This window comes from Saccopteryx bilineata, chromosome 5 (genome assembly GCF_036850765.1).
Source record: "Saccopteryx bilineata isolate mSacBil1 chromosome 5, mSacBil1_pri_phased_curated, whole genome shotgun sequence".
In the NCBI taxonomy this organism is placed as follows: domain Eukaryota; kingdom Metazoa; phylum Chordata; class Mammalia; order Chiroptera; family Emballonuridae; genus Saccopteryx; species Saccopteryx bilineata.
This window is the reverse complement of record NC_089494.1, coordinates 213467445-213490330: the sequence shown is the minus strand read 5'-3', so window position 1 is coordinate 213490330 and position 22886 is coordinate 213467445. Positions and strand designations below refer to the sequence as shown.

Here is a 22886-nt window from a genome sequence, read left to right as displayed (position 1 = left end):
CTCCTTCCTCTCTGTCTCTCTCTTCCCCTCCCGCAGCTGGGGCTCCATTGGAGCAAAGATGGCCCCAGGCGCTGGGGATGGCTCCTTGGCCTCTGCCCCAGGCGCTAGAATGGCTCTGGTCGCGGGGGAGCTACACCCCAGAGGGGCAGAGCATCGCCCCCTGGTGGGCAGAGCGTCGCCCCTGGTGGGCGTGCCGGGTGGATCCCGGTCGGGCGCATGCGGGAGTCTGTCTGACTGTCTCTCCCCGTTTTCAGCTTCAGAAAAAAAAAAAATGTAAAAAAGTAAAGGCACTATAAGCTAACCTTTTAAGATCACTAGACTAGTAGAATGATGCCCTAGTACTGTAATTCTAACTTGAGTCCCTCTACTGTTAAGTACAGGTTTTTATTTGTTGAAGGAAAGCACCAAAGGTCTAAATTCAAGATTGATTCCAAAGAACTGACAAGTAGCTTTATGTACACTCATAAGAGCTTTAATCAAAGAAACATATATTGTCCAAGGGCACCACTGCTGCTCCACAACCCTCCTGAGACTGGGTCCCCATTTATGGGGGGGTGGTTAATAGCACCCTCACCTTTCTCTCTATATATCCTATCTCTAAAATCTGTAAATAAAATATTTTTTAAAAATTAAACAAACAAAAATCCTTTGAATTAATTAGTGAGGTACCATAGAGAAGGGAGTAATCACTTCATTGTCAAATATTTGCTATCACCATCCTTTCATCACATGCTACATGGTTAGAGAAAAATAGAATGATGAGATTTTTTAAAGTGGTTTTATTTGAAAATTATACCAATGATTACTGCAGAGGATAAATAATGATAAATTCATTATCTGAGAAAAATTAATTTAGTGACAGTTCTCTGAATGATTTCAAAGGATATTAGATACTTTGAAAGCTGGATTCTAGTGGGAGTGCTACTGTGTGGTGTGACACAGGCGCTGAGGAGAGAGTCAACCAGGGTATTACCATTTGAATCAGGGATTAAAAAACAGATAAGAGGTAACACCTGTAAGAAAGGTAAAGGAAAATCTAAAATTTATTCTTTTTTCTGCTCTATCTCTAGGACCTAGAAAACTACCTGGGGCATAGCTAAAAGTCACTGAAATTTTTTAAATAAAGTCCAGTTACAGAGACATATTTTCACAAAGAAAAACTAGAGAAAGTGCAAATTCTTTTATTTTGTTAGTGAAGCCAATTTATTACACAGATTAAAAGCTACTTCAGAGATATTTAATTCCCCCCCCAACAGACCACATTATCAGAACTCTATATACATTAACTTATTATTAATAAGGATAATAAAGCAAATCTATACAAATTTGGCCTAACCTCCTGTTAGCAAAAGTATTCTAGGAAGTTGGCATTGGTTCTCAGTACCCTTAGCTATTCAAGGTTAACTACTACAAAACATTTTTTTCTAGAAAACATTCACACAAATTTAATTCTCTGAAATAATTTATAATGCATATGCTAGGTAATAAATGTCAAAACAATTATCTCCAGGATCATAGCTATATCACTCCTAGGAAGATTGCTGTTGGCATTAGATCAATCCCCCACTAGGGTTGAGAAAGAAAACTTACAAGCTTAAGGAGCTATTCCAGGTACAAACGTTGACAGGAGAGATTCACTATGAATGCAAAATGTTGTAACCTAAGTTATTGTGGCAATCTCAGTCGTAGCTCAGGGGGTCTATCATGTGCCAGAACTCGTCTCCAGAACAAGGACTCAGGACGTTCTAACCAAGTTTGAGTTTGGGAAGTTGGATTTGGCATTTAATTTGGCACAGACTGATATGACCTGCAGGCAAAACATTTTGCTGCACAGGGAGATAGAAATGACTACCTCCAAGGAAATGTTGAACTTGAGAAACAAATCTTTCAAAAAAACATGTATCAAAGAATTCAAGTTGAGAGGAATAATGTGAGATAGTCGATAGAAGAGACATTGGGTATGGAAGGCATAGTGGAGATACAACTTAGAGGGTATCCTTCAGACACCAGATTGGGATATTTTAGTCTCAGCTATGATATTTTCTGGGGTACCAAAGATGCTATTAAGGGATCCAAAGAAAATTTTAAGGGGTTCAGACACAAGAGGAAATAAACTGAAGGTCCCAAATAGAGACCAGAGCACAACAGGCAATTTTCAATTCAGAAGAAGCTGGTAAGATCTGGGAAGGACTCTCCATAGGAAACAGGTTTTAGCCCCTACGCTCTCAGAGAAAGCTTCAGTTCTCAGGGTAAAGCCCAAGGGAGACCAATGTAGATCTTTCACCTTTGGAAACTCAGAAATTAGATACTTAAAAATTAGGAACTCAGATACTCAGATTAGGGATAGAAATATTTCCACAATCTGAACCACATGATTTGAGACATGAACTATATTATCAACATAGAGACACTGCAAGAACATGAGCTATGACTCAGGGAACAACTTGAAACCGAGGAGACAGAAGTGGAACAGAATGTCCAGGATCAAGTTTTCAGCAAAGGGAAATTGGGGCAGAGCTAGGAAATATGGTGTCGGTGTGCAAACAACATTTCTTAAGCCACGTGAAAAAAAGGGAAACTTAATTTTAAGCCAAAATATATGGAGGTTGGGTAGGATAAATACTTTCTTGGCAGTACTAGTGTTGGAAAAGGCAAGAAGAGTCTACAAAAAGGTAAGGATTGTTCTTTTTGGAGAATTTGGAAGCTCAGAGTCAGGGGCAAAACTGGAAATTGATTAATGATGTTGAAAAATCAAAGTTAAAAGTACATTTTCTCCTTTAAAAACCATTTTGTTTGTCCAAATCAAATCATAATTTCAACAAATTACAGTTAGGTTCTTTCATATTTGCATGTAGGCTCTTTACAACTCTGTGCGGAACTGAAGTGAACTTCCAGACATTTGCTTCTCGTAAAGGTCATCAAATTTTTCATTCTGGGCCACTGTGAAGTAATTCTTCCAATCTCCTGCAATCCCTAAAAATAAGAAATGCAAAAATATTGGAAGGAATAAAATATTTCCATTATGAAGAAAAAACTAACGCATACCAAAAGAAAAGGTCAGAAAAGTTAAAGAATTTTCTTGTATTTGAGTCTTTTAAAATGTCATTACTCTTTTACTGGTAATTCCTCCCAATTAAAAGAGGGCTTGAAACTATATAGTCTGACATTTAAAGACACATTCTGAGAAGGGTTAATTTTTCTTGTCTATTTATGGCCTGTACAATGAAAGATATTCTTCTAGTGTTTCCAATTGTCCAGGTTCATGGGGTTATGACTGGACTTTGGTCAGGGAGTATTTTATTTCACCAACACTCCAGTTTGATTAAACCATAAAATAAAAAGATGATAGTATCAGTTACCAGAAATCATAGACGAGGATGGTGTGATACTTATAGGATACTTGTTATATCTGAATTCATCAGGCTTATATTATAGTTGCATTTTAGATGAGAAGAGTAGTATCAAAAAACACATCCATGAATGATCTTTACAAAAGTAAATTTTTATGAACATAAGTTTATTTAATTTTTTATACTTGAGTGTTTATAAATATTTATTTTAAAAATAAATTTCAATGTGCTGCAAATGTGCTCAGAGGAAAACATGTACTTTGTTATATTATGAAATATTAAATATATCTTATTGAATTGCAATCTATATTAACTTGTAATGGCTTGATAAATATTTCAATGACAAACATCTCCTTAGGTTGTTTCCCTGGTTATTATAGCTTGTTCTATATCTACCAGATGGCAAGAGCTCTTAGAAATATTAGTATATATTCAAGATAGTATATCTGTAGATATGTCATTAAAAAAGGGGAGCACAGTTTAAATAACAAAGAGTCACATACAAAACATTCCAGTGATTCTCTATTTTAAGTATAAATTGTATAACACACACAAACACATTTGTTTTATAAGAATAAGGAAAATGTAATTTTTTAATACAATAAATGCTGGCCAAAGTCCAGAGTTTTTGTTTTGTTGTAATTTGGGACACAGGTATAAATATTGGATATCATCTATCCTGTCCTTGCTACTTTTATTATTGTATGACTAAATTGATTTATCCAACAGAGCATCCTTCAAGACTTGAATGTGCTTGGCCCATTGGTCATTTTACTTTGAGCCTTTTTCAGCATCCATTTACGTATATGCCTCTTGAATTGCATTATGAGCCTCCTGAGGCAGATGCATATGCCATTCAATCCTGCATATTTTAGAGACTATATATTACATTTAGGTGTTCATGAATAGTTTTTTTCTATATGTGTATTAATGAATGAGTGTGTATTTTTTGTATGTTTATTGACTGCATGAATAATATGAATGAATAAATGGATAGAGAAATCTTGAACTGTTTAAACTAATAAGACTTCCTACATTTTATGTGTTATTTATGATTAGAAAAATATTCTAAATGCTTATATATTGTTTATCATAATATTCCCCAAAATACTTGTGCCATAGATGTTGGTACTTTCTACATACCATCAGTGATGTGACCAGAGTTTTGGAATTTTAATTAATCTATTCAAAGTTATAAATTCAGTGTGCGGCATAGTCTGGATAAATTCCCGATGCATTTGACCCCAGGGACGTGTTCTTTACCACTTCTGGAGTATGTGTAAAAACTGTCTCTCTTATTAGGCCATCATACACTTTTTTAGGTTGAAGTTGGAGAAACCATATAATTCAAATACTGAGCTTATCTCCTCTTCCTATACCCTAAAGAAGATTATAAAAATGATATCAATTTTCATATGACTGGGGATAAAATTCTAGAAGGTTTAGTCAATGATCCAGCATAATAAAAATTTGCCTTGTTTTATAAAGATTATTTTTTTGAGTCTTCCACCAGTAAATGTGTCCATGTATTAGTCTTCTTTGTTTAAATTTGCAGTGTACCATTTACAATGAAAAAATTGGCTTTGCCTTCTTATACTAGCAGTTATTTTTGAAAAGTTAAATGTATTATTTTTGGAAATAAAGCAATCTTAAAACACTGAAGCTGGCCCTGGCCGGTTGGCTCAGCGGTAGAGCGTCGGCCTAGTGTGCGGAGGACCCAGGTTCGATTCCCGGCCAGGGCACACAGGAGAGGCGCCCATTTGCTTCTCCACCCCTCCGCCGCGCTTTCCTCTCTGTCTCTCTCTTCCCCTCCCGCAGCCAAGGCTCCATTGGAGCAAAGATGGCCCGGGCGCTGGGGATGGCTCTGTGGCCTCTGCCCCAGGCGCTAGAGTGGCTCTGGTCGCAGCATGGCGACGCCCAGGATGGGCAGATTATCGCCCCCTGGTGGGCAGAGCGTCGCCCCTGGTGGGCGTGCTGGGTGGATCCTGGTCGGGCGCATGCGGGAGTCTGTCTCTCCCCGTTTCCAGCTTCAGAAAAAATGAAAAAAAAATAAAAATAAAATAAAAAAAAACAAACAAACACTGAAGCTTTTTTCCATGTTAATAAATTATAAAAAATGTTTCATAAAAAGTTTAACCATATCACCCTTTCAAAAGTAAGGGTTTTCTTCCACATGTTCCTATATGTTCTTATACATTCCTAACGTTGTTTATTTTTCAGTGCACCAATTGAAATTGTACCCCTTTCCCTTCAATTTTGAAAAGAATATTGAAAAGGGGGTGGCATTAATAGGTGGATAATTTCTTTAATTTAAGTTAAAATTTTGTTAAATGCATTATTTTCATTGTTAATAAAATATTTTAATGCAAATTATATACAACAAGTCACAATGAAAGCAAAGCATATTTCAATAGTGAATGCCAACTTCCTCTATTATTATCTTCCCAAATTAAATTTATATTTTATCATTCTTGTATTTTTAGGTAGTAAAACTTTCTCTTGGTGAACCTTTTTTAACAAAGTGACCACTGTTTTCTAAATGATGTGGGTTCTTCAAAGAATATGGTACTGTACTGAATGACATTAATTTATTACTGAGAAAGAGGCCTGTGCTAATTTAGAGAAAGATTGGGAATTTAGAAATAACAAATTTGAGAGGATCTTATCAGAATTGACAAGCACACTCTCATTCAATAAAGTAGTAATAAGAGGAACAATGTGTATCAAATACTCAAGGAATTCTGACAATAGATTTACAGTCATTATTTCCTTTAATAATTTCTAATCTGATTTAGCAATGATTTATGGTTGGCACTTTTAGTGTCTTTTTTATCTTAAAGATGAAGAAATTGATGCCCAAAATGGCTAAATAATTCGGTAGAGAGCACTTAACTAATCCTCATTTCAGAGTAACATATAAGAAAATAAAAAGGAAAATTAAACTCAGAAAAATATTTACCTTTGCGCATAAAAGCAGATTTGCTGTGATCCATCATTGTACTTGGCATATGTGTAAAATTCACCATAGGATTGTTCTTCATTGTTTCAAATGAGGTGTGATGAATGATCTTCTCCACGATGTCATTACTCAGCTTTTTCTCTAGAAATGTAGCAATTTTCTTGATTTCCTGCTTTGGATTCTATTAGTGGGTAAAGAGTCATAGCCAAGAAAATAACAACCATGATATAAAGAACTATAATATTTATAATCTGCTTTCTTCAATGTTTATTCTCATTATTGAATGCATATTCTGTTGTATCTATTAATAATTTTTAAAATTTAATTATAAAAACAAAAAAATCAGTAATTTATGTTTAACAAAAATATAGTATAAATGTTTTGTTTGTTACAAATCTGATATTAGTTTACATTTAAAGTATAATATGTACAAACCTTGGGCTAAATATTAATAATATTTAGAGAAAAATATCTTAAGAGTTATTTTAAACTCCATCTTTGGTCAGATTTGAACTATGCATGTTTTAGAGACCCAATATCTTTTTATTCTTTCTGACTCTGATTTTTCTGCTTTTAATAAAAATTTCTTTTCTGTTTATATATTTTAAAAAATATATAATAAATTTATGAATAACTTCAAGCATATTTGTCTTAAAGTATAAAGACTGCTTAGAAGTTACTTGGACATATTATTAAAAATGAACTCTAGTAAATGTGTAAAGATATTAAGACCTAAATTATTCATTAACTATTGAGAATAAAAAGTGCAAAATCTGAGAAATGGATCATTTTCCAATTCTAATAAAAAACTTAATATTAATATTTATAACTTTTTAAAAAGCCAAATTAAAAACTCTATTGATATGCTTAGAAAATTTTTAAGGAAATGATATCTAAGCTATGTTAAAAAAAAAAGTCATAGTTTACCATGATGGATGGTCTTTTGAGGTGTTGGACAATAATTTTCAATAATAAAAATAGTTAAAACTCTTGGAAGTATTAGTGTCTCATAGTGTATCCAAGGGTATCTCATAGTGTATCTTATAGTGTAGCAAAATGTTTGGAGTTAGATTTGAGTTGTTCACAGGAGTGAAAGAAGGTATAAAACTGGAAAGATACGTTGGATTTAAATTAAGAACATCCTTGGATGCCTTTTGAAGGATATGGACTGTAACTGCAATTCCAAAAGGAAGCCACAGCTTTTAATAATGTGTCCTATTTAACTCTGTGTGCCTGTGCATTCATGTACACAAATGTGTATACTTTGGCATGGACTTTCCTAGAGAAAAGTTATGGTAATATTTTATGTGTGAGACCTAAATTAAAGAAGAAGAGATGACTCTTTAAGGGGTGGCATCATTTAGAGTGATTAAAAAGTTAGAAATAATAGTGGAGAAAAAGCCAAAAGAAAAGTTAAAGTGCAGATGTCAGAGAAGTGCAGCATGCAGATACTCCTGATCTGTCTTCTTGAAATTTCAACAAATTCTACAACTATATGCAGAGAAAAAGCCCCAGATAAACCTGAAATATACACACACAAGATAGACAAACTTGTCTCTTGTTAGTATTATTAACAATACAACTCTTAAATGCGATCAAGGAAAAAGAAATAAAATATAGAGATAAAAGACAGAGACATAGATAGATGATAAAAAATATCCAAAAAAAAATCTCATTTACATGGAAACCTTGTAGCTAAATGTCAGAGAATTCAAAATTGAAGTTTTAAATTTACTCAATAAAATACAAGAAAACAGTGAAAGGCAATTTAGTGAACTCAGAAAATAACTTAATGAACAAAAAGAGTACTTCACCAAGGAAATTAAAACTATAAAAAAGAACTAAACAGAGATAAAAAAAAAACCTCAAAATACAAACTGAAAAATAAGGTAACAAGCTTAGCTAATAGAATAGGTCAGATAGAGGAGAAAATTAGTGACATTGAAGACAGATAACTAGAAATACCACAGAGAGAAGAAGAGAAAGACTCATGAATTAAAAAAAAAAAACCTGAGAAAGCCATATAGAACTCTATGACTCCATCAGAAAGAACACTATAAGAATAATGAGTATATTAGAAGAAGAAGAAGAGAGAAAAGGGAATGGAGAACATATTGTAACAAATAATTGATGAGAACTTCTCAAGCCTGTGGAAAGAGTTAGAGCCTTGAATCCAAGAAGCAAACATAACACTGAGTTATCTCAACTTAAACAGACCTACTCCAATGTACATCATAATGAAATTATTACAAGTCAATGACAAAGAAAAAATCCTCAAGATAGATAGAGAAAAGAAGAAAATAACATATAAAGGAAGGCTTGTTAGGCTATCATCAGATTTCTAGAAAATAGTGGACCTCAACATTTAAAGCACTGAAAGAAAGGAACTACCAGCCAAGAACATTATATCCATCAAAACTATCCTTCAAACATGAAGGGGAAATGAAAACATTTACAGACATAGAAAGCTGAGGGAATTTATCACCAGAAAACTCCCAGTACAGGAAATACTAAAGAGATTCATCTGACCATGTGCAAAGAACAAAACAAAACAAAACTACAAGTAAAAGCTCCAACAAGACCAAAATAAAAACAAAAATAATTTGTGATGACAATAACATAAAAGAGGAGAGGATAGAGATCAGCAATAGCAAAGAAGGATGGAGTGAAGAAACACTCGTGAGATAATGGACTATAAAATATACAATAATTTTTTTAATAACCTAATGGTAACCAACTCTGAAAATGCCACTACTGAAAGACATACCTTAAAAAAAGAAGAAACAGAGGATAGAAGTATGGAATACCACCAAACAAAAACAAATTACAAAAAAACAAAAAAGAAGAACCAAACAAGACACAGAACTATTAGAAAGTAGTATACAAAATGGCAATAGGAAATACTCATGTGTCAATAATTACACTAAATGTAAATAAACTGAACTCATTAATAAAGAGGCACAGAGTAACAGATTGGATCAAGAAGCAGAACCCCTGTATGCTGCCTTCAAGAGACAAATCTAAGTTACAAGGATAAGAATAAATTCAAAGTGAAAGGTTGGAAAACCATTCTCCAACCTAATAATATCCAAAGAAAAGCAGATGTAGCCATACTCATATTTGACAATGCTGACTATAAGACAACAAAGGTAACCAGAGACAAAGGTAGTTATTTCATAATAATAAAGGGGACATTGAATAAAGAAGACATAACACTTCTTAATAGATATGCACCAAAGCAGGGAGCACCAAAATATATAAGACATCTACTAACTGATCTAAAAATACAAACAACAAAAATACAATCATACTTGGAGATCTCAACACACCATTGATGGATTTAGGTCATTCATCCAAACAGAAAATCAATAAAGAAATGTTGGCCTTAAATGAAACACTAGAACAAATAAACATAATAGACATCTACAGGACATTTTATCCCAGAATGTCAAAGTATACATTTTTCTCCAGTGTACATAGAACATTCTCAAGAATAGACCATATGCTGGGCCATAAAACTAACATCAACAAGTTCAGAAATATTGAAATTATACCAAGCATATTCTCTGATCATAAGGCTTTGAAATTAGAATTTAACTGAAAAAAAGAAGTAAACCAATGCATGAAAGTGTGGAAATTAAACAACAAACTTCTAAAAAGTGATTGGGTCAAAGAAGAAATAAAAGCAGAGATCAAAGGATATATACAGAAAAATGAAAATGACAACATGACATATCAGAATCTTTAAAATGCAGTGAAAGTAGCAATAAGAGGAAAGTTCATATCATTGCAGGCTTATATGAAAGAACAAGAGAGAGCCCAAGTAAATAACTTAACATCACATCTTAAAGAACTAGAAAAACAAGAACAAAGGCAACCCAAAACCATCAGAGGAAAGAAAATAATAAAAGTTAAAGCAGCCCTGGCTGGTTGGCTCAGCGGTAGAGCGTCGGCCTGGCATGCGGAGGACCTGGGTTCAATTCCTGGCCAGGGCACATAAGAGAAGCGCTCATTTGCTTCTCCACCCCTCCTCCTTCCTCTCTGTCACTCTCTTCCCCTCCCGCAGCCAAGGCTTCATTGCAGCAAAGATGGCCCGGGCGCTGGGGATGGCTCCTTGGCCTCTGCCCCAGGCGCTAGAGTGGCTCTGGTCGCGGCAGAGCGACGCCCCGGAGGGGTAGAGCATCGCCCCCTGGTGGGCAGAGCGTCACCCCTGGTGGGCGTGCCGGGTGGATCCCGGTCGGGCGCATGTGGGAGTCTCTCTGACTGTCTCTCCCCGTTTCCAGCTTCAGAAAAATACAAAAAAAAAATTAAAGCAGAAATAAATAAAATAAAGAACAGAAAAGCTATAGAAAAAATCAATAAAACAAAGAGCTAGTTCTTTGCAAAGAGCAACAAAATTGACAAACCTCTGGTAAGACTCAATAAGGAAAAAAAAAAGAAAGGGCTCATATAAACAAAATCCAAAATGAAAGAGGAGAAATTACCATATATATCATAGATACACAAAAGATTATTGTAGAATACTATGAAAAAATATATGCCACCAAATTCTAAAATCTAGAAGAAATGGATATATTCCTAGAACAATACAATCTTCCTAGATTGAATGATGAAGAAGTAGAAAGCCTAAATAGACCCATAAGCAGGGAGAAAATAGAAACAACTATCACAAACATCCCCAAAAATAAAAATCTGGGGCCAGATGACTATACTAGTGAATTCTACCAAACATTTAAAGAGATTTGGTTTTATCCTGCTCAAAGTCTTCCAAAAATTTGAAGAAGAAGCAATACTTCCAAACACATTTTATGAGGTCAACATAACAACCCTCATACCAAATCCTGGCAAGGACAACACAAAAAAAGAAAACTTCAGACCAATATCTCTAGTGAATACAGATGCAAAAATCCTAAACAAAATTCTAGCAAATCAAATACAACACATTTAAAAAAAATAATACATCATGATCAAGTGAGATTTATCCCATAAGCACAAGAATGGTTCAACATACATAAAACAATTAACGTAATACACCATATCAACCAAAGAATGAAAACCATATGATCCTATCAATAGATGCAGAAAAGACATTCAATAAAATACAAAATCTGCCTGACCAGGTGGAGCACAGTGGATACAGCATCAGACTAGGATGCTGCGGACCCAGGTTCGAGGACCTGAGGTTGCCAGCTTGCACACTTGCTAATCTGAATTGAGCAAGGCTCACCAGTTGAGCCCAAGGTCACTGGCTTGAGCAATGGGTCACTCAGTCTGCCGTAGCCCCCCTGTCAAAGTCAATGAACAACTAAGGTGCCGCAACAAAGAATTGATGCTTCTCAACTCTCTACCTTCCTGTCTGTCACATACCTGACTTCAAATCATACTACAGAGCTTTGATAATCAAAACAGCATGGTATTGGCAGAAAAATAGACACACAGACCAATGAAACAGAACAGAGAGCCCAGAAATAAAACTACATATATATGGTCAAATCATCTTTGATAAAGGAGCTTAAAAACAAAATGGAGAAAAGAGGGCCTCTTCAATAAATGGTGCTGGGAAAATTGGAAAGCCACATGCAAAAGAATGAAACTTGACTACAGTTTGTCTCCTTGCACAAAAATTAATTCAAAATGGATCAAAGACCTAAATATGAGATCTGAAACAATAAATTACATGGAAGAAAACATAGGTACTAAACTCATAAACCTTGGCAGTAGAGAACATTTTATGAATTTGACCCCAAAGGCAAGGGAGGTAAGGGCAAAGATAAATGAATGGGACTACATTAAACTAAGAAACTGTTGCACAGAAAAAGAAACTGACAACTAAACAAACAGACAGCCAATTAAATGGGAGATGATATTTTTAAATAACAGATCAGATAAGGGGTTAATATCCAAAATATATTAAGAACTCACAAAACTCAGCAACAAACAAGCAAACAATCCAATAAAAAAAATGGGAAGAGGACATGAACAGACACTTCTCCCAATAGATATATGAAAAGATGCTCATCTTCATTAGCTATTAGAGAAATGCAAATAAAAACTACAATGAGATACCATCTCACACCTATTAGATTAGCTATTGTCAACACGACAGGTAATAAGTATTGGAGAGGCTGCAAAGAAAAAGGAACCCTCATTCACCATTGGTGGGAATGTAAATTAATACAACCATTATGATTGTAAAGTATGGTGGTTCCACAAAAAATTAAGAATAGAACTACCATATGACCCATCAATACCTCTACTGGGTGTATACTCCCAAAACTCTAAAATATTGGTACATAAAGACACATGCACCCTCATGTTCATCACAGCATTGTTCACAGTGGCCAAGACATGGAAACAACCAAAATGCCCTTCAACAGAGGATTGTATAAAGGAGATGTGATACATATATACAATGAAATATTACTCAGCCATAGGAAATGATGACATAGTATCATTTATGACAACATGGATGGACCTTTAGAACATTATATTGAGTGAAATAAGTTAATCAGAAAAAACTAAGAACTGTATGATTCCATACGTAAGTGGAACACAAAATTGAGACTCATGGACATAGATAAGAGTGCACTGGTTACCAGGGGAAGGGGAAGGGAGAAGAGAGATGGGGTGGGTTGAGGGTAAGGGGCATAAAGGGAAACAAATAAAAGTGTCAGAGGATGATTTGACTTTGGGTGATGGGTGGGGTTATATTTACATAATTGGCTGTCCAAATGATGTGGAGATATCTTCTCTAAATCTATGTACTCTAGTTGACCAATGTCACCCTGTTAAATTTAATTGTCTAAATAAAAATAAATTAATTTTAAAAAGGTTAGTAGTGGTACTAGGGAAACACATAGATAGATAGGCAAATTGAGAACAATATCTGTTAGGAATTCAAAATGTTTGGAGAATAATATGGCCACAGCCAAAATATAAGTGATGATGTCAGTTCATAAACCAGTAGAAATTCAAGTGTAGAGTGCTGGCTCCTATTGAGTCTTCTTCTGTGGTATTTCTATTTCACCTTATTAATTGAAAATTTATGCAGACACTCATAAACCTGATGTAAATAATTAGACTTCTTTCTGAATTTTATTCTTGATATATAATTATAATTTTGCTCTATTTTTGTTACATTAAACCTCTTTACATGACATTGTCTAAAAATGTCTGCATAGCAATAGAAAAACAGTACATTTTAATTATAATCTACATAGAAGATATGAGTAAAATTCAAATCTGGATATGCTCATAAAGCTGATTATGCCAGATTATAAATCAATATGAATGAGTTGATTTGAATAAGGCACTATAGCTGAATGAAGAGGAAAGGTTGACATAAGAGCATCATGTGGGAGACAGCACACTGTGTGATGCAGAATTTGGATACCAGCCAGGCTCCGGAAATATATTTCCTCATTATGTGGAGATAAAGGACTATATTAAGAAGCAAAAATTGCTCTTTTCATGAAGCTACTAAGTGCTACTCACATGTCTAAGAAGAAAGAGAGATACTTGGTAGAGAAGAACAATTTTCTCTTTTATAAAGAATTCATAATTTAATCTGATTAATCAAAGCCACTTTAGTTTTGCAGCTGTGTATACCAGTAAATTGACATTAACCGCTTCAAGCACTGGGAAGATATACACCACAGAGTCTCTATGAACTGCAAGCAAGTGTAATAGAGAGTAAAAGTCAGTGCAGAGCAGAAAAACACAGCAGATTCTTGTTGTTAAGATATGAGAAATAATCTGGGGTTTTCTCAGAACTTCTTGCAACAAAGGAGATTTTACTTTGGGCTTGATTTCTTGTATGCAAAGTAGGATTGTCACTAAAATATTTGTTATTACTGCTCACTCATTTATTTATTTATTCATTAAAACAATTATTCATACAACAAATAAATATTGAGCTCTTATTTATGTGGTAGGTGTTATATTTAGTACTGTGATGCAGTCACAAGAATGGTAGTTATGGTATCCTCCATCATGAATCTGAAAGTCTAAAAAGTATCCTCATATTTCTCATGTGTGTGTTTGCCCAATTTAAGTAAAATAACCCCAGAATAGACCTGGCTCTTTGCCATAGTATTTAAACCAATGGTAGTTCATACAAAACACTGAGGTGGGGGCACATTTGAAAGATATACTAGATAGGGCATGTGAACGAACAGAATGTTCAGCTGAAGTATATCCACTATACAGAAGCAAATGAGGACAATTTACTTTCAAACTTTGAAAACAGAACGGACATATAACATCATTAACCAAAAGAGAAGAAAAATAGAAAAGGATTGCATATTGGAAAGAGAGAAACAAAATTAGGGTTTTTTTTGTTGTTGTTGTTTTCTAAGTGTAAAAAGAGGAAGTAGGGAGACACACCCCGCATGCACCCTGACTAGGTTCCACTGGACAATCCCTGTTTGAGGTGGATACTTTCATCAACCTAGCCCCTGAGGCTGACAGACTCAACCAACCAAGCTTTCTTCAGCATCTGTGGCCAATGTTTTAACAGAGCCACTTATTGTGAGAGTGGAAGGGGGACAGAAGCGGGTAAGGGAGGTGGAGAAGCAGGTGGTCACTTCTCTTGTGTTCTCTGACCAAGAATTGAACCGGGGACGTCCATACACAGGGCAGAAGCTCTATCTACTGAACAATCAGAATTTAGTTTTGAACATGTTAGATTTGTGGGTCATTTTAATAAAAGCATGGGTTTGAATTTAGAGTAGAAGTTAAAATAAGGTTTGAGGGGATCATAGCATATAAATAGTTTTGGCAACAGTGGGCCCTGACATGAACACAAAATATAGCAAACACTTAGAAAAGAAGGATGACTAAGTGATAGATATCCACTGGAAAACCATGAGTGTGGCAACCTATTAAACAGAGGAGAGAATTTGAGAAATAAATACAATGGCTAAAAAGGATGAGAGAAATATGTCATAGGTTTCACAATTAGAAAGTTATTAATGATCTTAAGAAAATTTGGGTAAGGAAGCATGAAGAATAGGAAAAACAATCATATCATTTCAGACTCCATAGATTAAGTTTACCATTTTATATTTATCCTTTATCTTAGGATGTAGTGGAGAATTATATAGAATGAATTCCTACTACTTTACCTCTTTCATATCTTCATAATACAAGAAAAGTATTGGATGTTCTTCTGTTTTCTTCCACCAGCTCTTAACATGATTAAACCAGGAACCATATGCCACTAAAACCAGAGAAATAATCCATTTCCATAAGCATTTATAGAATTAAATATTTATTTCTTAACAATAAGTCCCAATTGTATAAACATTTTGTGGAATTTAATAATCAAGGGAACTGAGACTATAAGGTCAATTATAAAATATATGTAATCATCCAAATACAGAAAGCAATCTAATTTAAAAATATAATGTAAAAAGAAACATTTTAATTGAAAATGCATTGACCTCCAGTAGGTATACTTAGCTTCACACAGATAAACACAAACAAACTATTTTTAATGAAGTACTTGTATCAACTATTTATTTAAGTACTACAAATATATGTACAGCAGATTTTACTAGAAGTTTGGGCAAAGTATACAATTTTTATTATTAACAGTACTGATGATGAATTTCTGGTAGTAACTGAAAAGAGATTAGAGAATATATTCATTAAGTCGATATTTAATACCAGATTTATACACTGAATGTCACAGTAAAAGATTAGACATATTTGATTTGATTTTTAAATGGTATTTGAAAGTACTTGTTACTGACTTGGAAAAATAAAAGCTTACAAAGGAAAAGTCATACCAGTAATCGTTAATAGTATTATTAAAAATTAAAAAAAATACTTATCAATTTTAGGTGAAAGTTTTCCTACCATTTCCAGCCATAAATTTCTCCAGAAATTCTTCCCAGGTTCCAGGAAGAGGTAGCAGACGATCCATTAAGTGAAAATGATAATATGAGACTGCTACGTCTTTGGCATTTCGAGCCATATAAATCATCTGCAGGAAGAGGAAGAAGAAACCAAAAGGTTGGCATTTCATTTAAAATTAACATACAAGTAAGGAAAGCAACATATTTAAAATCCATAAAATTAAAAACAGGAAAAATGTTAGAGCAAATTAATCAAACAAAAAGTTCTTTTAAAAAGAATCAATAAAATGATAAACAGCTAGCAAGACTGACAACACAAAAGGGAGAAGATACAACTGAGAATATAAAAAGATGCTCCATATTATATATTATCAGGAACATACACATTGAAATGAAACACCACTCCATAATAATTATTAGAATGACCAAACTCCAAAACACTGACAACACTAAATCCTGCTGTGGATATGGAGAGACACGAATTTATAAAAAGACACATACTCATATACAATTTAGCAATTAAACTATTTATTATTTACCCAAAAGAGCTAAAAATTAGTTTCACACAAAATCCTGAACAAGATTGTTTATAGCAGTTTTATTTTTAATTGCCAAAACTTAGAAAGAACCAAAATGTTCTTCAGTAGGTGAGTGAATAAACAAACTGTGGTACCTCTAGACAATAGAATATTATTCAGCACTAAAAAGACATAAGCTATCAAGCCATGAAAAGACATAAAATAATCTTAAATGCATAATACTAAGTGAAAGAATTATAAAGAGTACATACTGAATGATTACAAATATATGATATTCTAGAAAAGACAAAACTGTGGAGATAGATCAGTGGTTTTTGCTTTTGGAGTAAATTTTAATTTGAAATTTATTTTCTTCAATAATTGTAAGGTTATTCAGATTATTTTATCTTAGCTGACTTTTGCTAGTTTATGATGTTTGGGCGGGATGGAGTATGAATAGATAGAGCACAGAGGATTTTTAGGGCGGTAAAACTACACTGTATACTATAATGTATGATGGCATTATATGATATATATATACATAAACATTTGTTCAAACGTAGAGAATGTGCAACACCAAGAATGAGCTCTAATGTAAATTATGGACTTTGGGTGATAATGAGGTGTGAATCTAGGCTTATCAATTGTAACAAATGTACCACTCTGATAATGGACAACCTAAGTGTGTTGGGGAGGGCAAGGAATGTATGGGAAATTTGCTGTGAACCTAAAATTGGTCTAAAAATATATTAAATTGCCATAAAACATAAAGTCTAATAAAATTAATAAAAAGAGAATATGGTGAACAGATTTTCATTACAAAACTCAACAACTTAGAATCCCTCACACATCACAAACTAGAAAAATTCAGCTAAGATAAAATAACTGAAATAGCCTCAAAATTATTGAGGGAAACAAATTTAAAATTTTTACGAAAACAAATTTGAGGCATAAATGATTTTCTGGATAACATTGCCAAACAAGCAAATAACTGATATTTTTATATTGAATTTTCAGAGGCCCTGGCTGATTGGCTCAGTGGTGGAGAATCAGCCCAGCATGTAAAAGTCCCAGATTTGATTCCTGGCCAGGGCACACAGGAGAAGTACCCATCTGCTTCTTCACCCTTCCTCCCTCATTTCTCTCTCTGTTTCTCTTTTCCCTTCCTTCAGGCAAGGTTCCATTGGAGCAAAGTTGGCCCAGGCACTGAGGATGGCTCCATGACTTCTGCCTCAGGCACTAGTATGGCTCTGATTGCAAAGAAGCAATGCTGCAGATGGGCAGAGCATCGCCCCCTAGTGGGCTTGTTGGGTTGATCCCGGTCGGGCGCATGTGGGAGTCTGTCTGATTGCCTCCCCATTTTCAACTTTAGAAAAAAAACACAACAACAAATAAATAAAATATCTGAGTAATTATTTATTATGTGAATGAGTCAAGGGATATAGGATCACATTAAAAAATTGACTGGCAGTTTAGAATGTACCTTGGAGTTGTTTTTCCAGAAAGACTTAGGAAGAAGATCAATTGGTAGATGTGTCTTCACAAGCCGAGGTGATGGATTCTTCTTTAATTGTTCTACACCTGGGAAAATTTAGTTTGGTATATAGAGATATTAGAGTCTCCAAGGAGCCTGCATTTCCTGATTTTTTTTCAACCAACCTTTCAAAATATTTTTGAGTATATACAATGCTGCTAAATTTTGAACTAATCATCAGCATTATGTACCTGAATTCTAAGAGCCAATATTACATGATGGTTAAGGGCATAGGTTCTGAAGTTAGCTTCTTTGGATTCACTTACTCATTGGGAGATATTTGAGAACCTCAGTCTCTATTCTTCACTTTCTTCACCTCCAAAATGAGAAATAATAATACCGACCTTAGAATTTTGGAGTTTTATCATACCTGTGCATATTATAAATAATTATAAAAAATGTTTTCTCTTTGTCAAAGAGATATTAATATCTAGTAAATCTCATATTGGCTATAGTTTTGCATCAGTTATTATAGCACAGATGATGCCATTTTTGTGTAGATCAGCTGTTGTATTTGAATTTTCATTATTTCTTTTATGCATTATATGAATATGAAAAATAAAAATGTTATGTAACTTTTAAGAATTAGCTGAATTCTTCAAGTCACACAACTAATATGTGGTTGAACTTGGATTCATATTAAGTCTTTGGATAAAAGATACATAAACTTCCCTGAGATAGAAAGTATTTATTTATTTATTTATTTATTTATTTATTTATTTATTTATACTATTAGTGAGAGAAGGGACAGGCAGGAACAGACAGACAGGAAGGGAGAGAGATGAGATGCCTTAACTGGTAGTTGTTTCATGTTAGCTATTCATTAATTGCTTTCTCCTATATGTCTTGACAGGGGGGCTCCAACTTGAACCAGTGATTCCTTGCTCAAGCCAGAAACTTTGGGCTAAAGCCAATGACCATGGAATTACGTCTATGATCTCATACTCAAGTCAGCGACCTCACAGTCAAGCAGGAGAGCTCAGGGTTTTAAACTTGAATCCTCAGCATTCCAAGCCAATGCTTTATCCACTGCACCACCACTTGGTCAGGCCAAGTATCTATTTTTTTGTTTGTTTGTTTAGACTCAGAAGGATCTCACTACTGACTTGGCCAGTCAGAAGGCACTTGTAATGTTAAAGATATACTCAGAGAATTTCTGACATAGACTAGAAAGATCTGGGTTAACCCTTTGAGTAGAGTATTTTTTATGCTCGTGGATTCCTGGGAGTTATTTTTTCAAAAAATGAAATTAGTTACAGTTACAGTTTTATAACTTAAAATCATATTTGTTTGATAACCAGTTTATGCAAACAAGAAGAACATACATTTGCCTTTTTATAATGTTGCATTACACATGTACAATCTTACTCTGGATGGACAGTAGGCACGAGAACATGCATGAACATTCGTACTACCCAAAGGGTTAATCCTTTTCCCTTACTATTCTTTCCATGGACTCATGGCCTTTATCATATATCAGATACATCTGTCATCTCTTATAGTCACCAAGATCTCAATTTATTGTTGTCTCCTCTTTCAGGTTTTATATCCAACAGATTTTAAAGTCCTTTGCATATTTTTCACAATATTACTTACAACCAGTCTAACCTCTAGATTTCCTGTTAATCCTAGACCATCTTTTCACCTTTTGAATATGAAGACATACTTGCTCAAAATTTTATCTGATGTAGTCTCTCCAACAATTCTATGTTTCAATCGTTTACAAAATTTTATTGCGCATGCTAAAAAGCTACTCAGTGTCTCTATTAAAACATTTAAAATGTTTTATATATCACTTGTTTTTGTTTCACAATTTATTTACCTATTTGTTTATTGCCAGTTTCTATGTGTCTTTCTTGTCCTCAACCTAAAAATGCACACTAGAATGGAGGCTTATTAAACTAGGGAAAGCATGTGTTCACCAACAAATGCTCTGTAGAGAGTAGGGCATAGCACATGTTTGTATTAAGAACAGGCCCATTAATATCAATGCAGATAACCTTGGCAGACTTAGGAAATAAAAACAATTTCTGGTATAAGTATCTCCCATGTAATATTTGGGGTATACTTACACTAAATAAAATAGCTATATAAATTTCAAATTTAATTGTGTATCTTGAATTTTATCTGGAATAGTTAATTATACGTCTATAAAATTCCACATGGTATTTCATTATGCTTCTACTGACTTTGTAGTTATAGCCTTCTTACTCAGCACATAGAAATGAGAGATCATAATCTTCTACAACTCACTGTTCCGCAAAGACATGACATGAGTGTTCATGTCTGTTCCTTTCATCATGGAATTTTTACTACATTGTTGTTCTTCTTTTCTCCCTCAACTTGACTGAAAGTTTTTAGAACCTCTTCTTTACTGTAATTGTTCTGTCATTGATATCCTTTAAGTTAACCCTTGATATGCACAGATACAAATGTTGGATATATAATATAAACGTAATGACATCACAAATATTCATATTCAGGCTTCAGAGTAATTCTGAATGTCAGTGTATTCTCCTTTAACTGATGAATTGTACCTACTCTCTGGCAATACTACACAACCTCACTAAATACCTCCAACCCCACTACCCACCAATAATTCCCAACTATCCCTGATTACTTTGATTCTGTCACCTCTTTATTTCATAGTTTTCTATGGCTCTGGAGTCTTAACTTACTCTTGCATTCATTTTGGTTGCTTGTCCCAGAATAATCCTTTAGTTCCAAGCTTTAACATTTGTTCTTTGACTTCAGACAACCACACAAAGGAACAACACCCTCCCAGTTGGTCATTTTATCTTTTATAGAGCCCTATTCTTCAGATACATAAGACCAATGGTATTCATATATTTTAGTTCATTTGCTTATTTAATGTCTCAACATTGTCATAAGCTCTTTAGGATCAGAATATCTAATTTTCTAAACGTTTTGTAGCTAGCCCATGAAACAGTAAATATGTGTGAAATAAAACATGCATTTTATTAATAATAAATTTTATTTTTTAAGAGGCATTGGTACTTCTTTACTAATTTATAGCAAAGTCCTAAATTTGGAACTTATCACTCTAATCCATCAAATTCCATACAACAAAAGTCAAGAAAAGATAAGGAACAATATTTTTTTATGTTGTCAACCAAATTTTTAATTGGTGCCTACAATGAAACTCATTCATTTTTGGTTATTATACCTGAGTATATTATGGACTAAAACTGTAATTTTTCTATATGCCTTGGTTATTATACAGTTTTCAAGCTCTCATTTCATAGCACCAAATTTATTCTATTTTCTTTTAGTGAAAATCATAAATACAACAATTAATATGCTATATAAATAATATTACAAAAGAATAGTTCCCAAATGGTTTAAAATTACCTGAAATTCTTATTCCATGGTCAGCCATTTCTAACATCGGGGCTTTAGCAGTTATAACATCTCGTTTACATTTTTCAGCATCTCCATCATTTAAAACCATGTCCACAATCTCACTTAGCCAAGTGGTACCTGTGGCAAAAAAGTAACCTTTTTTTTATAACCATCACCCAAATTTGAGGCAAAACGTACCTTTTTGGAAACCTGTCATCCTAATGCATCCTATTAGAAACATAATTCTTCAGTTTCTTTTTCTATGCCCAAATGCTCATTTAATATACTTGAAGTAGATGGCTAGTCTGACAAGTAGGATATTAATTTTATTTAGGGTGATAATGATTTTATAGAGAAGCTGATTTTCAGAAAACAAAAGTTGAAGTCAGGGCTGCATTTGTCAGGCCACAAAACTCACCTGATTTGGGATAAGTGGTTATCACAATGTCATCTGGCCTGCAGTGGAACTGTTCAATCCTTTCCCAGTTGAACACAAACGTATGGATCATGGGATGGCCATGGATCATCTTCAAATCTTTTCTCACGACATCTTCTGAAGAGACCATTTTTGTACCAGATTGTACAAATCCTTAATAGAATAGTTACTGACAATCAAATCCTGTAGAAATCAAGAGAATAAAAATCAGACGCTGAGTAACTAATGCTATTCTTAAAAGACTACAACCTGCAACAAAGTCAAATTGGCTTTTAATACCCTGAGCACACAGAGATCTAAATACAAAGGGCATTTTGTGAGTAGTGAGTTGTAGATTGGCCAGAGCAGTAACTGGCTCAGTTACAGCAGAACAAAGGTCTTTGGTAAGAAATGGACCACATATCTTACTTTAAATTAAAATATTACATTTCACAGAAATATGTTAAAAAGTATCTAGACTTATTGTGAAATAAATCTATACCTATAATTATACTTTAGTATGACTCATTTTTTTTCTTATAGAAGTCTTTTGTCTCTCTTACCATTTTTTTCTGTATGTATGTAATGCACCTGTTTTCTCTAACTGCTTGTAAGATTATACTATCTTTGGTTTTGCGCATAGGAATTATGATGTGCTTTGGTGTGGTTGTTTTCATGTGCATGTGTGCGTGTGCATGTCTGGATGCACGTGTGCGTACTTTGGGTTTATCAAGCTTCTTAGTAATGTGGGTTTTATAATCATTATTTCTTCAAATAATTTTTCTGTCTCTCCCTCTTCCTTCTGAGACTAGAGAGCCCATGAAGTTGTTCACAGCTTACTAATGTCCTACTCATTTTTTGAAATCTTTTTCTTTCCTTGTGTTTCA

At 34.0% G+C, this 22886-nt stretch overlaps 1 protein-coding gene across 1 annotated transcript; it reads right to left on the bottom strand.

Annotated features, from left to right (window-relative positions):
• Nucleotides 1–1000: 1000 nt before the first annotated feature.
• On the bottom strand, nucleotides 1001–22300 carry SULT1B1 (sulfotransferase family 1B member 1). Its single transcript, XM_066279476.1, has 7 exons — nucleotides 22003–22300; nucleotides 21594–21722; nucleotides 18171–18268; nucleotides 16171–16297; nucleotides 15435–15529; nucleotides 6310–6490; nucleotides 1001–2973 (listed from the first exon to the last, which is right to left on the bottom strand). Exons 1-7 carry the CDS (start codon nucleotides 22148–22150, stop codon nucleotides 2861–2863), a joined length of 891 nt encoding a protein of 296 aa, XP_066135573.1. The 5' UTR covers nucleotides 22151–22300; the 3' UTR covers nucleotides 1001–2860.
• Between the last annotated feature and the right edge of the window lie 586 nt (nucleotides 22301–22886).

Excerpts from the sequence above, each read along its gene's own strand:
- SULT1B1 (XM_066279476.1), bottom strand. The coding sequence starts at position 22,150 with ATGGTCTCTTCAGAAGATGTCGTGAGAAAAGATTTGAAGATGATCCAT. Across the intron at positions 16,298-18,170 it reads TCTGGAAAAACAACTCCAAG|ATGATTTATATGGCTCGAAA; the intron begins GTACATTCTAAA and ends CTCTTCCTGCAG. Across the intron at positions 15,530-16,170 it reads GAAATTTATGGCTGGAAATG|TGGCATATGGTTCCTGGTTT; the intron begins GTAGGAAAACTT and ends CTCTGGTTTTAG.